A 14,544-nucleotide genomic window follows, 5' to 3' on the forward strand; every position below is an offset into this window, starting at 1 on the left:
TTTATATAATTTTATATTGATCTTCTTTGATGGTCAAATATAATTTGAAGTAAAGATTTAAACTGTTTACATTTTTTTCCGATTTTTTCAAGATATTTGTCCTTCTTTCTGAATTTTTGTAGCAACCTTTTCCAATATAAAATAAAGTAAATATCTAACACATCTGCATTCCCTCAGGTCCGAAAGCTGTTCTCATGAATATTTAATTACGTTACGTGACGGACAATCCAAGAACGTTACCGAGCAACGTCAAGACGAGTCAATTAATTTTCATGAGCCGGTTCTTCGCCATAGTAGGATTTGTACTGCGGCGCGACCGGGCGCGTTGACTGGGGCTGCGCTGATACAGCACAAGCGGGCGTGACTTTGACGCAGGGTGGAGCGGACGGTGCAGACTATCCTTGTGAGATGAAGGTCGTTTGACCGTTTACTGTAAAAGAAGGAACTGTCGCAAGACACAGACGCGCGGGAAGTCAAGAAAAGTCACAACAACTGTTGAATGACGGAAATATGAAGTTACCATGACATCATACAGTTCTCCTCATCACAATCAAAACGGAAGCAGATGTTACAACATTTATCTGCGGAATGTTTTCCGCTGTGAATAGCATAATAATCATAATTAATTAAATATATATTCACCAAAAATGTGTTTGTATGTATTTGTATGCGTGCAAGATTTTACTTTAAAAACTTCTTATGACGTCAGCGAGCTATGACGTCACTGAAACACACTGTGAGCAAAGTTTTGCATATACAAGCCTCTCCCTTCAAGCACGCAAGTCATGTAATTTGACCTGTCTGACAGCAATATTAAAAAAACATATTTGGTCAGGAAAACAATCTTACAGACACACCTAAAACCAGCTAATCATTTAATAATTATCACATTGTCATATTATGTATTATATGAAATTGTTGTAATTATTAAATTATTAGGTTGTTGTACGTGCGTATGTTGTTTTTGTGTCCTCTGGGATAATTATTATTTTTTTTTTTTCACAAATAATTATTTATGTTTAATCGCGATTAATCGCATACAAAATAAAAGTTTGTTTTTAGATACTATATGTACGGAGCCCCGCACATGACATGCAAGAAAAAAAATTAAATTGTGCGCACAATTTACTAATTCGTTCCCTCGATTTATAAATCATTCCGATTTATAAATCATGCACATGATTTATAAATCAAGGGAATGAAATAGTAAAGCGTTCGCACGTTTTAGTAAATCGAGGGAACTAATTAATAAATCGTTTATGATAGTAATCGGTAATAAATGTCATGTATGTGTGTGTACTATGCATATTTATTTTGTATTTATAAACACACACCAACATGTATATATTTAAGGAATATTTACATTTATATATTTATATATAATTTAAATTATATAAAATATTTATTGATTTCAAATATTTATATTTTTCTTAAATATGTATGTGTATGTGTTTATAAATACAAAATTAATATACACAGTACACACACAAATATTATGTAAACAAACTTTTTCTGGATGCGATTATTCGTTAAACAGCCCTCATATTATAACTGTTAACCTGTGATATTTCCTTTTATATAATTTTATATTAATCTTCTTTAATGGTCAAATATAATTTGAAGTAAAGATTTAAACGGTTAAAAAACGTCCGATCGTTATAATTATATAAATAATTATTTTAATGTATATTTAATGTCCGTCTTTCATCTCAAACTGACGTAATCCACATGTAAATTCACTTGTAAATAAACATTATAGGCGGGGCTTCGGTTTGACGTTGCGTCTCTGTCGTCATTGGCAAGCGACGAGCGATTCAACTCGGTGTGAGCAGATATGGCATCAATAGAGATATAGCGTGTGTTTAAAAAGTTTAAATAGTCTGGTAACGTTTCGATAATGAGCTCTCGATTATTTTTCTATGTATTCAGACAGAGAATACCCAGATCACGTGGTACGGGATGTCTGTCTGTAACCAAAACACACAATCCTGCGAGAGGCAAACATGAGGAGGCACAGAGAAGAGCCCCAAACACCTCCTTACACCTTACTAATTCATCACTGGGGTTCGCTGTGTCACAGAATGGAGGCAGATTGAGTTTCTGCAGGAGCTTCACAACCTCTGCGTGCAGGACTGACGCCATTGGACAGGTGCAGTCGACGCACTATCACCTGGTGTACACCTGCAAAGTAAGATCATAGATTTGTGTATGTGGGACTCTTCAGCTAGGGGAACGTTTGACTAGGTGATATTGCTCAGTCTATTTTGTCTCTTTAGGTGTGCTCCACTCGCTCCATGAAGAAAATATCCAAGATAGCCTATCACAAGGGTGTTGTCATAGTAACGTGCCCTGGATGCAACAACCACCACGTCATCGCTGATAATCTGAACTGGTTCTCTGACCTGGAGGGGAAAAGGTGTGTATGTTCTTGTGCATGAACGATTCATCTGTTTGATTAATCTGTGCAAATGTTAAACACTAAAAAGAAAAACAGTTTTGCAGTGTTTTCCTTTAAACTTGTCCCGTCTTTCTAAAGCATAATGACAAAAACTTTGTTGTGAAGTTGACTGTTGTGTGTTCTGTGTTGCCATAGAAACATCGAAGAGATCCTCGCTGCTAAAGGAGAATCAGTCCGAAGAGTTCAAGGGAACGAGGCCCTGGAAATTGTTGCAGAGGAATCAAGAAATGATCCAGATGAACAGAATCCACCACATCTGAGCGACGGCTTGGACAAAACATGACTGACATTTGTGAATTGCATCACTGGACATTTATATCGACTGTCTAAAATTAGCAGTTTTGAGTGCTGTTCATTGTGTCATATTGTTAAACTTTTATATTGTTGTTCTTATTAAAGGGTTAGTTCACCCAAAAATTTAAATTCTGTCATTTATTACTCACCTTTGTGTCGTTGCACATCCATAAGACCTTCGTTCATCTCCGGAACACAAATTAAGGTATTTTTAATGAAATTCGATTCTGTTTCTGTCTCTCCATAGAGATCCAATGCAACTACCACTCCAAAATCCATAAAGGTAGTGAAGACATCATTAAAGTAATCCATGTGACTCCTGTGGCTTAAAGGGTTAGTTCACCCAAAAATGAAAATTCTGTCATTTATTACTCACCCTCATGTTGTTTCACACCTGTAAGAACACAAATTAAGATATTTTGATTAAATCCGATGGCTCAGTGAGGCCTGCATTCAAAGCAATGACATTTCCTCTCTCAAGATCCATTAATGTACTAAAAACATATTTAAATCAGTTCATGTGAGTACAGTGGTTCAATATTAATATTATAAAGCGACGAGAATATTTTTTTGTGCGGCAAAAAAACTAAATAAAGACTTTCAACAATATAGTGATGGGCCGATTTCAAAATTCTGTTTCGGAGCTTTACGAATCGAATCCGTGACTCAGAGCGCCAAAGTCATGTTTAGCCGTTTGATAGGAGATCCGAGTCACTGATTCAGTTCTAAGGTATTACAGGTGTGGAATGACATGAGGGTGAGTAATAAATGGCATTATTTTCATTTTTGGGTGAACTAACCCTTTAAACTAAATTTTATGAAGCTCTCGCGTGAACGCAAAACGCATGCGTTGTGGCGATCTCTTGTGAACACTTGCGCATGTGCGTTGTTGACGCGCAAATCTGAACAAAAAACGCATGTAAATAAAGTGGTAAATTATGTTTTTTGCGCAAAGAAAGCTCTCACATCGCTTCATAAAATTGAGTTTAAGTCACTGGAGTCACATGGAGTACTTTAATGATGTCTTTTTCCTACCTTTCTGTACCTTGGAGTGGTAGTTGCGCTCTATGGAGGGACAGAAACCTCTCAGACTTCATCAAAAATATCTTAATTTGTTTTCTGATGATGAACGAAGGTCTTACAGAGGTGTAAAAACACAAAGGTGAGTAATAAATGACAGAATTTTTATTTTTGGGTGAACTAACCCTTTAAAGCACTGAAAAACAACCATCTCATCACTTTGGAGGTTAAGTGTCCGGCTCCTCCTTGTGGTCACTGCAATATTTTCACTCGAATGTCCTTATATTTTTAGATGACTTGCACTATATCAGCGACTGGTAAACATGAATACAACTAAATGAATACTGGTTTTGCAACACTTTTGTTTATTTTTTCAACAAAAACACATTTACAAGCAAAAGAGGTTTGGAAATTCTGAAATGGACTAATGCACATTATAAGCAGTGTTGGGTAAGTTAAAAAAGTATTTAATTACTACTTACTTAAACAGTGTAATTAGATTACTATACTAATTACTCTCTCTAAAATGTATTGGATTACTTATTACTCCCTATATCATACTCGACCAGTTGAACAATACAAGGATAGACATGAAACTGCACTTTTGATTCTTTCAAACAAACAATATACAATTACATAAATTATTCTTGAACTGACCAAAGTGTGTAAAGGGAGAATGTTACATTAAAAACATACATTTTAACATTAAATCTACTTGTTGTGTAAAGAATTGTTCTAAAGTCACATCAGAAGTAACTGTAATTAAATTACTGATTTTAAATGACTAAAAATTAAGAGTAATACACTACTTTCTCAAGGGAAAATTAGATTACTTAGTATCTAATTAATTACACCCAACACTTATTCTAAGTATTACATCATTGAAGAGACTTTCATAAAATTTAAAAGAGTATTTTCTTTGAAAATGTATATTTAGTTAATGTAACATTTTTAAAGGAACACTAGCTACTAAAATAGTTATAAACTTAATATGAAAAGAGTCTATTTTCAAGCACATTTCTGGCTAATACAACAGAATAAATTCTTTTTTGCACAATTTGCACTAAGTGATGGCTTTGTTTACAAGTTTTGTGGAGTTTGCGCAGCGTGGTGTGACGCAGCATTAACGTCCCGAAGCGAAACCATTATAAACAGAAAGAGGAAGTAGAGTGGCGCTCAACGATGAAGCGGGGATCCGACTAAGGTCGCGGTTTATTGGAATGCTAAAATTTGTGAGGATAAAATAACTGTTCTACTTTTAATTCTGTGCCATATTTCTATTAAAATATCTCATTATCTGTACACAACTGTAGATTATTATCCCGAAGCGGCGCGTAGGCAGGGTGGTCACATGACACCTGTTACTTTTCTCAGCGCTGGAGTAGGACGGACCGATCACAGCCGTTTACGGTTACTAAACAAGGATTTTTAAACGACGTTATTACAAAAACTAATGATGCTGTTTCCGCTTCTATGTCAGGAATCGATCTCGGGAATTTGTAGATTCATAAGATGTTACTTTCCAAACTGCAAATGCCTTCAGTAAGACAAAAAACATCATGAGATTTGAATGAGACTCAATGGGGACGCGTCTGTCTTGAGTCACTGAGCGCCCCGTGCTGGAAGAGAATGTCATGTCCCTTAAACCGATGCGAACCAGTACAGTAATACTGGAGTACTTAATCGGCCGTGGCTGATAGTGAAACCAGGCGGAATTCGATCACACACCGCCCAACATCCACCCGAGCTCCACACTTGAAGGAAACGCAGTTTTTCTAACGGTACCAGCATGAATCCAGCTGGAATGTTGTGTGAAAGCGAGCGGCCGCGTCACCGTCCTTTCCTGATCGGGGTGAGCGGAGGAACAGCCAGTGGAAAGGTACGAGAAGCTACATGCATGATGGAAACTGATGCATACTGCTGGCTTTGGCGTTTTAATGCATGCAAACTTGTAGTCACAGTCAACATGTCTCTCTTTTGTGCTTTACATTATATAGTGCATTGCATTTGCATTTAGTAATGTATGAAATGCACATGCTGGAAGTAATTATAGGCAATTAAATGTATTCTTTTTCACAAACAAATGAACTATAACAATGATAAAAGGCCCTTATCTTAAAATGTGGTGTCCAGTGTCTGTGAGGATATTCAGGCTGATGCAATTACAAATGGACACTAGACTATCAGTCCAGATTAGGAGTGTAATGTAACGATAAACTGACGGGTCGGTGGTTCATACCGCGGTTTTTAAGTCACGGTTTGGTTCAGCAGGGGGAAAAAAACTAAAGTTTTCTTCTCTTTTTTTAAATTGAAGACTACTGAACAAATTGTGTTTCTATCTTTAAATGAATTCAATTATAATTAAAAGTTTCTTATGGATATAAAAAGTTATCTCTGCTGATGCTGTGAACTATGTAGGGAGCACTTATTTGAACATTACTATAATAATAAAGGTTCAGAGCCCAAACTATAAGCCTAAATTCAGTTGCTATTTTTAGATATTATAAACAACATTGTAATCAACAAACAAATTGTATGCAAACTTGTAAACTGCACATAAGGCAGTTTTTGCATTAAAGTTCCCCTGAAATCAAAATGTAAGTTTTTTAGCTTTTAGTATGAATGTTACCCTCATGCCGTTCTAGACCGTAAGACCTGCGTTCATCTTCGGAACACAGATTAAGATATTTTTGATGAAATCCGATGGCTCAGTGAGGCCTCCATTGACAGCAATGACATTTCCTCTCTCAAGATCCATTAATGTACTAAAACAGTTCAGTGGTTCAATATTAATATTATAAAGCGACGAGAATATTTTTGGTGTGCCAAAAAAACAAAATAACAACTTATTTAGTGATGGCCGATTTCAAAACTCTGCTCCAGGAAGCTTCGGAGTGTTTTGAATCTTCTGTGGCGAATCATGATTCGGATCGCGTGTCAAACCGCCAAACTACTGAAATCACGTGACTTTGGTGCTCCGAACAGCTGATTCGACACAAAAGATTCATAATGCTCCGAAGATTCATAATGCACGTTCAGCAATAAGTCAGCGTCAACACTTGACGAAGGGCGTGTCTGAAGCTTGTGTTAACACGACCGTTATAGTGATAACAGCCAATCACATTACTTTGATTGGCTGCAGGAACGCAATTGGCTAGCGACTGCTCTAGGGTGTTTGCATAAAGCAATCTGATTGGCTGACGCCTGCGTTGGCGCTTGAAAAGTTGAGAAATCTTCTGCCGCTTGCAACGTGAGTGACGAACGCGACGGAACCTACAATTCAGTTCGGCAACGCATGACATCACCCATTCAATATAAATGAGAAGCGTTAACGCCGACGCCCCATGTGAATGCAGCGTTAATCTTTCTAAATCTGATTATAAAATTGTTTTTACTACAATTCGTTAAATAATGTAATAAATATAATACTTTACACAGTGGCTGTCATTTTCATCACAGATTTATTTAAACATACATTAAATAATCAAGACATCACTAACAAGTTAAGTAAAATATAATGAATATATAGGCTAATATAGTGCATATATTTAGCGAAAGAGTTCATTTCGCTGATGAACTAACAGGCTGTAGACTCGCCTGAGGTAAATGCTACATGACAAGTTGTTTTATTGACGTCTTTCCACCGTTGAAACACTGATTGAGATATTATATGAAATATTATACGTTTCAGTAAGTTGTATCTTTCAACATACCTTCAGATGTTCATTCATGTTTATTCTGTAACTAGTATTAAAGAGGAAGAGAGAAATTTTTTGCTTGAATTTGTGATAAAATGGACAGAATTCTAAAGATTAAATTGTTTCTTATCAAAAGGAAAAAATGCGGAGCTTATTGCAATTATTGGTGGTGGGGCAGCAGGGGGCGGGGGGCATTCGGTACGCCATGAGCGTATTGCGGTTTTTCGGTCCTAGTCCAGATCATTAACTGCTGTTTTTCTCTTGCTAGTCCACGGTGTGTGCCAAAATCATGGAGCTTTTGGGTCAGAACAAGGTGGATCACCACCACAGGAAGGTCACTATCGTCAGCCAGGACAGTTTCTACCGGATTCTCACTCCAGAACAGAAGGCCAAAGCTTTGAAAGGCCAGTACAACTTTGACCATCCAGGTAAGAAAATGATTGAGCCATGAATGAAAATGCTGTCGTCATTTACTCACCCTCATGTTGTTTGATTTTGATGTCCTTACAACACAAAATCAATAGAAGGTCAGCAAAACAAGTTTGGAGCAACATGTGTGTCAGCTTTCACTGCACTATAATGTTTTCTCTCCTAGATGCGTTTGATACGGAGTTCATGTGTCAGACATTGAAGGATATAGTCGAAGGGAAAGTGGTGGAGGTTCCAACATATGACTTCGTCACCCATTCCAGGCAATAACACACACACACTTTCTCCTCACAATGACACGTCAACCAATGACACACATGCTGAAACTCTGTCTCTTCACATGTACATTGATAATTTGATAGTATTTTATTGTCTGTCTGATAACGGAGTATTTAATGATTGTCAATCATGTGTTCAGGCTGCCAGAGAAGATACGTGTGTATCCCGCCGATGTGGTGCTGTTTGAGGGGATTCTGGTGTTCTACACACAGGAAGTCAGAGACATGTTCCACATGAAACTGTTTGTCGACACGGATTCAGATGTTCGCCTGTCTCGCAGAGGTAACACACATGTTATCGTTAAAGCACACAGAAACCCAACAAGTGTGGAGGTATTATTTATAGGTTTATACAATGCCCGGCCAAAAAAAAAAGTCACTGTTTGGATTTAAATAAGCAAATGCCTCTGAGTCCATTCATTGAAAGACTTTCGGATGTGCTGGAGGAGACTTTACAGAGTGCTCAACTCTTGCATTGTTAATACAATATCTTGACCATAAAATGATTCACCTCTTCATGGAAATAAATGTTGTGATGTTATTTCCATCAAGAGGTGCATCGACTTTTAGACTAATGGACTAAATAAGCTTGTGCAATTTACATATGAACACGACTGGAGATGGTGGAAAAACATACGGAGAGCATCAGCTTTTGTTTCTGCTCTGACAGCTGCAAGACTGGCCTAACGCTGTGAGTGTGTGTTTGAAATCAGGAATGGTGAGAGAACATTGTGCTTGATATGTTTTTCACCTTCAAACCAAACTTGGGTCTTCAGCCGACAAAGTTTAAAAGGTTAGTTCACCCAAAAATGAAAATGATGTCATTAATGACTCACCCTCATGTCGTTCCAAACCCGTAAGACCTCCGTTCATCTTCTGAACACAGTTTAAGATATTTTAGATTCAGTCCGAGAGCTTTCTGTCCCTCCATTGAAAATGTATGTACGATATACTGTCCATGTCCAGAAAGGTAATAAAAACATCATCAAAGTAGTCCATGTGACGTCAGTGGGTTAGTTAGAATTTGTTGAAGCATCGAAAATACATTTTGGTCCAAAAATAACAAAAACTACGACTTTATTCAGCATTGTATTCTCTTCCGGAATCCTTTCCATTGAATTGATTCCATTGAACTGATTCCATTGAACTGATTCCATCGAATTCTTTCATCTGTTGGCGTTGGTAATGCACTTTTACGTCGCCATGGTTGTTTTTGGTGATTAGGACATCCATGACATTTAGAAGCATCGAAAATACATTTTGGTCCAAAAATAACAAAAACTACGACTTTTTTCAGCATTGTCTTCTCTTCCGGGTCTGTTGTCAATCCGTGTTCACGACTCCGCTTCTTCTTCTTTCCTGTTTTACGGCGGTTGGCATCCAGCTTATTGGTGCATTACCGCCCCCTTCTGCTTCGGAGTGTCGTTCACAACTCCACAGTGATGCTGCTGCTGTTATCCGGTGCGCCCGAGCTTCGTTTACAGTCTGAGGGAGACGCACGCTGTATTCAAGCTATTCTACATTGTTTGTATTTTGGTATTGCTATATTTTTTAAAATGGTGCGTAAGTGTGCATGTCACGGATGTCCTAATCAGCAAAAACAACCACAGCGATGTAAAAGTGCATTACCAACACCGACAGATGAAAGGATTCAATGGAATCAATTCAATGGAAAGGATTCCGGAAGAGAAGACATTGCTGAATAAAGTCGTAGTTTTTGTTATTTTTGGACCAAAATGTATTCGACGCTTCAACAAATTCTAACTAACCCACTGATGTCACATGGACAACTTTGATGATGTTTTTATTACCTTTCTGGACATGGACAGTATACCGTACATACATTTTCAATGGAGGGACAGAAAGCTCTCGGACTGAATCTAAAATATCTTAAACTGTGTTCCGAAGATGAATGAAGGTCTTACGGGTTTGGAACGACATGAGGGTGAGTCATTAATGACATCATTTTCATTTTTGGGTGAACTAACCCTTTAAATCCCATCTGGCTAGCGCGCTTCCCATAATGTTTATGCGTTAGGTCAGTAGACGGAAAGTAGATGGTCTTTAGTGTCTGTTCGAACACATTCGACCGCATGAGCGTTTCCACTACAAAAGCAATCCGGTCGAGTGAGTTTTCGACTACCTCTGAAAGTGGACAAGCTCAAAATGTTTTACACCACATTTACACCTATATTTAGCGTCGTTCACTTGTGATCCGTTTGACCAACACACATCTTAATACCTGTGCCAAAGGTGCCGATTCATGTGTGAAAATGATTCTTCATGCTCCTTCCCAACCATTCTTTCTCAATTTGAGCTTGATGAATCTTGACATCCTGGAATATGGCCATGATGTGTATTCCTACACGGTTGTTTAAGAAATGAAAAGCTACACACTTCATCAATTAGGGTTTAAAGAACTGTTGCCAAACATATAACATACTAGAAACATAATAATAACTGCAATAATGATCCAGTCAGAGACAATCTGTGCGTTCACACCGCCGCCGGCGAGAGCGTCAACATTCGCCTTGGCCGCCCTGCCAACAACGCGGTACTGTTCGTTCAAACCGCCGCCGGCGGGAGGGTCAAAGTAAATGACAAGTTGCGGCAACCAATCGGAATCCTCTCAAGCGAGGACTTCTACATTCTGAGTGGTTGCCGCCGAACCGCGTCATAGCTCATTACCATAAAGTTGACTTTAAAGTAGAGGTCCTCGCTTGAGAGGCTTCCGATTGGTTGACGCGACTTGTCATTTACTTTGACCCTCCCGCCGGCGGCGGTTTGAACGAACAGTACCGCGTTGTTGGCAGGGCGGCCAAGGCGAATGTTGACGCTCTCGCCGGCGGCGGTGTGAACGCACGGTTAAGCATTTCAATCCAAATAGCGACTGCTTTTTTTTTTTTTTTTCGGCCAGACAGTGTATAATGTACTATTTACTTTCAGCTGGTGTTTATAGCAAGTTTTTTAATTTTTGCATTTTCAAACGATTGCCAAATAAACAAAGTATTTATTTGAATATAACTTTCAGACATTCTTAAAGGTACAGTGATGTTATTGTTAAGTTCAGTTTTGTTTTTATTTCATAGACACATTTCAAATTTGTATTTATGGTTTTGTTAATATTAATTATAGTTAGGAAAAAGTACATTTCAAGAGTTTAAAATAATATCTTAAGAATTTAAAATGAGCAAAACTTTAAATTTGTGATTAGGAACTATCTACACTATCATTCATAACTTTGGGGTTGGTAAGATTTTTTAATGTTTTTGAAAGAAGTCTTTTACTGCTCACCAAGGCTGCTTTTATTTAATCAAAAATACAGTAAAAACAGTAATATTTTGAAATATTATTGCAATTTAAAATAACTGTTTACTATGTGAATATATATATTAAAATGTAATTTATTCCTGTGATCAAAGCTGAATTTTCAGCATCATTACTCCAGTCTTCAGTGTCACATGATCCTCCAGAAATCATTCTAAAATGCTGATTTGCTGCTCAAGAAACATTTCTGATTATTATCAATGTTGAAAACAGGTTGCTTCACATTTTTTTCAGGATTCTTCGTTCAAAACAACAGAAAACAGAAATGTATTTTGAAATAGAAAGCTTTTGTAACATTATCAATGTCTTTACTGTAACTTTTGATCAATTTAATGAATCCTCACTCTTTAATTTCTTTCATAAAAAACACCAAAATCTTAGTGACCTCAAACTTTTAAACGATAGTCCATATTTGTTGTATTTACTTCATTTAGTTTTCAGCAACTGTTTTTAGCTTAGTTGAAAATTTTCATTTGAATTTATGTATATATTAAATATCAGAATAATTACCATAGATGCATGTTGCCTGTGTAACAGTGTCTGTGTAATATTGTGTGTTTAGTTCTGCGCGACATGAGGAGAGGTCGAGATCTGGAACAGATTCTCTCACAGTACACCACGTTTGTTAAACCGGCCTTTGAAGAGTTCTGCCTTCCGGTGAGAAAACGCACACACATGACCATTTGGTAGTCTTGTTAAATTATGTAACGCATTCATTACATCTGAAATCTCTCTCCAACTCAGACCAAGAAATATGCAGATGTCATAATACCTCGTGGAGTTGATAACATGGGTAAATATGAGGCAAAATAATTGTGCGTGTATAAAATTAAGCCTTGCTTTTCAAACCTGTCGCTTCTCTTTTGTCTTTTAAATCTTCAGTGGCAATAAACCTGATTGTTCAGCATATTCAGGACATCCTTAACGGTGACATCTGCAAATGGCAGAGGGGTTCTGTCAATGGACACGCCCACGGGCGGAGTCTAAAGAGGGGCGTGGCCGAACACAGTGAGAAATCAAGCGGAGGCGGGAATCTTCCGGCAAAACGCCCCCTACTGGAGCCCAGCACACGACCACATTAACACACAAACACACAGATGAGAATCATAAATTCTCAAAACCTGAAAGCTTGAATTTTTCTGCATGCTTCCAACACACGATCTCTGTCAAGTTCATTTTTCACTGAGTTTAAGAATGCCTTCTGCTGCTTATCTGAGTCACCTTTGAACTGTAGTCATGTCTCTCTCAAAGAGAAACTGTTGTGTATATGTACAATAGTTAATGTCCTACATTATCTGTCATACTAATCACATGAATCTGTACAGAAATGATACAACAACCAGTACCTGTAACAAGGTAAACACAATGGTACATCAGCAAAAACTGCATTTCACTGCCTGACTCGTCTCATTGGGATGTAATTTCACTATAAAACATGAGATTTTTCAATTACACCTGCAGTGTATAATGGCATTTTAAACAGTTCCAGTGTTTCTTGCCTTATCTAGATCACAAACCAGATTTAGGATAAGATGAAATAGATGAAGTAAAATACTTCTAGTGAATCTCGTGATAGTTTAGTATTTAAAATATTAATCTATCACTGATGTGTCTCTTTGTTTTGAATGTTCCACTGTATAATTTATGTTACTCGGTCTGAAATTGGAATGTGAATATTTTAAGATAGTTTTGCATTTCTTCTACAAACTTTTTTTTAAATATTAAAGAGAACATGCTTATGTGACTTCACATCTCATTATTTTTACATGCAACTTTGTGTCTGCAAAGAAATACAAATAATTTGTATGATTTTTATAGTACTATGAAAAGCGCTATACAAATAAAGGTAATGTACCATGGTACTTTGTCCATAGTAATACATGGAAATACCATGGTACAGAATTGATTTTTCAGAATTGAATGATTACTGTATTCATTAACCATGATAATTTACTTCAAGATACACTAGCATTCAAAAGTTTAGGGTCAGTAAGATAAGTCTCTTCTGCTCAACAAGGCTGTATTTATTCTAATATATAATATCTAAGAATAATATGTTCTTATATTTATTGTGAAACATTATTACAATTTATACTACAGGGCTGTTGAATGCTCGAATCTGATTGGCTGATGAACGTTCTTATTTTTTCAGGGCAATTATTTTCAGGGAAACGCACAGCTAAAGTCGTTCTAGCAGGTCTTGTCAATCAAATAAATATAGTAAACGATAGGATGAAAACGACAAATTATTGTCATGGTTTTTGCCACAAAATACATTTTATTGTGTCATGAAAGCGCATTCTCAAACATACACATAGTACAGACTACAATCGCACAGAAACCTGTTATTCATGCTGCTCTGATGAATTAATCAGTAAAATAGTTTAGCAACTTAAAAGCTACATGACATTTCTCACCAGCGAGGAAATAACTGCAGTTCTTGAGGTAGATAAACTTATAGTTTCGCTATTAGACACTGCTGCTGTTAGAGACACACAATTAAGGTAATCTAATTAGGGCCCAAATCTGCGGCCATTAGGACGCCGCAGAGGCTGGTACCCCGGGTGGCTCGACAGCGCCCCCTTGAACAAAGTCTGAAAACTTGGTCCATATCTCAAACACGCTTGCATGTATTAGCATGAAACTCGATACACATATAGACCTAATCGGGCCTAACAACTTTCATGCTCTAAGTTAAACGCCACCCCAACAGGAAGTCAGCTATTATGGGTTGTTTGAAAAACACATGCTCTGGAATTTGATATAGTCCTCCTAGGCGATTAATCCGATCACAACCAAACTCGGTCAACATGAAGTCAAGACATTGAGAATGTAAAATTGCCAGGGGATTTTTGATATCTCGAACGGTTTGGCCGTGGCGAGGCAACAAATTTATGGCGAGAAAAGGGAATCAGGAAGTGTGTTATAACATCTGCATACATTGATTGATTTTTATGAAACTTCAGCTGTGTGTTCATTATAGGAGTCTGATCACATGGATGTGACTATTGTGAGTCAAAGTTATAGCGCCACCAACTGG

The 14,544-nt window shown here is 37.3% G+C and overlaps 2 protein-coding genes across 3 annotated transcripts; both read left to right on the plus strand.

Moving 5' to 3' along the window:
• The first annotated feature begins 1,795 nt into the window (after positions 1 to 1,795).
• On the plus strand, positions 1,796 to 2,932 carry dnlz (DNL-type zinc finger). The gene is made up of 3 exons (XM_067376604.1): positions 1,796 to 2,188; positions 2,277 to 2,416; positions 2,594 to 2,932. The coding sequence occupies exons 1-3, from the start codon at positions 1,898 to 1,900 to the stop codon at positions 2,739 to 2,741; spliced, it is 579 nt and encodes a 192-aa protein (XP_067232705.1). The 5' UTR covers positions 1,796 to 1,897; the 3' UTR covers positions 2,742 to 2,932.
• A 1,141-nt stretch (positions 2,933 to 4,073) lies between these two features.
• On the plus strand, positions 4,074 to 13,300 carry uck1 (uridine-cytidine kinase 1). Of its 2 annotated transcripts, none has more exons than XM_067376603.1 (7): positions 4,074 to 4,222; positions 7,739 to 7,898; positions 8,066 to 8,162; positions 8,318 to 8,460; positions 12,067 to 12,161; positions 12,249 to 12,297; positions 12,387 to 13,300. In XM_067376603.1, the coding sequence occupies exons 2-7, from the start codon at positions 7,760 to 7,762 to the stop codon at positions 12,584 to 12,586; spliced, it is 723 nt and encodes a 240-aa protein (XP_067232704.1). In that variant the 5' UTR covers positions 4,074 to 4,222; positions 7,739 to 7,759; the 3' UTR covers positions 12,587 to 13,300. The 2 variants fall into 2 exon arrangements, with proteins under 2 accessions (XP_067232704.1, XP_067232703.1); XM_067376602.1 differs by lacking the exon at positions 4,074 to 4,222 and adding an exon at positions 4,945 to 5,651 and having other exon boundaries at positions 12,387 to 13,297.
• Positions 13,301 to 14,544: the final 1,244 nt, after the last annotated feature.

This window comes from Chanodichthys erythropterus, chromosome 22, assembly GCF_024489055.1.
Source record: "Chanodichthys erythropterus isolate Z2021 chromosome 22, ASM2448905v1, whole genome shotgun sequence".
NCBI classification, from domain to species: Eukaryota; Metazoa; Chordata; class Actinopteri; order Cypriniformes; family Xenocyprididae; genus Chanodichthys; species Chanodichthys erythropterus.

What these genes read in the sequence shown, in the direction of transcription:
- uck1 (XM_067376602.1), top strand. Translation starts at nt 5,562, where the DNA reads ATGAATCCAGCTGGAATGTTGTGTGAAAGCGAGCGGCCGCGTCACCGT. An exon ending in GTACAACTTTGACCATCCAG is followed by an intron (nt 7,899 to 8,065) that starts GTAAGAAAATGA and finishes TTTCTCTCCTAG; the next exon opens with ATGCGTTTGATACGGAGTTC. An exon ending in TGTTCGCCTGTCTCGCAGAG is followed by an intron (nt 8,461 to 12,066) that starts GTAACACACATG and finishes TTGTGTGTTTAG; the next exon opens with TTCTGCGCGACATGAGGAGA.
- dnlz (XM_067376604.1), top strand. Translation starts at nt 1,898, where the DNA reads ATGAGCTCTCGATTATTTTTCTATGTATTCAGACAGAGAATACCCAGA. An exon ending in ACCTGGTGTACACCTGCAAA is followed by an intron (nt 2,189 to 2,276) that starts GTAAGATCATAG and finishes TTGTCTCTTTAG; the next exon opens with GTGTGCTCCACTCGCTCCAT. An exon ending in TCTGACCTGGAGGGGAAAAG is followed by an intron (nt 2,417 to 2,593) that starts GTGTGTATGTTC and finishes GTGTTGCCATAG; the next exon opens with AAACATCGAAGAGATCCTCG.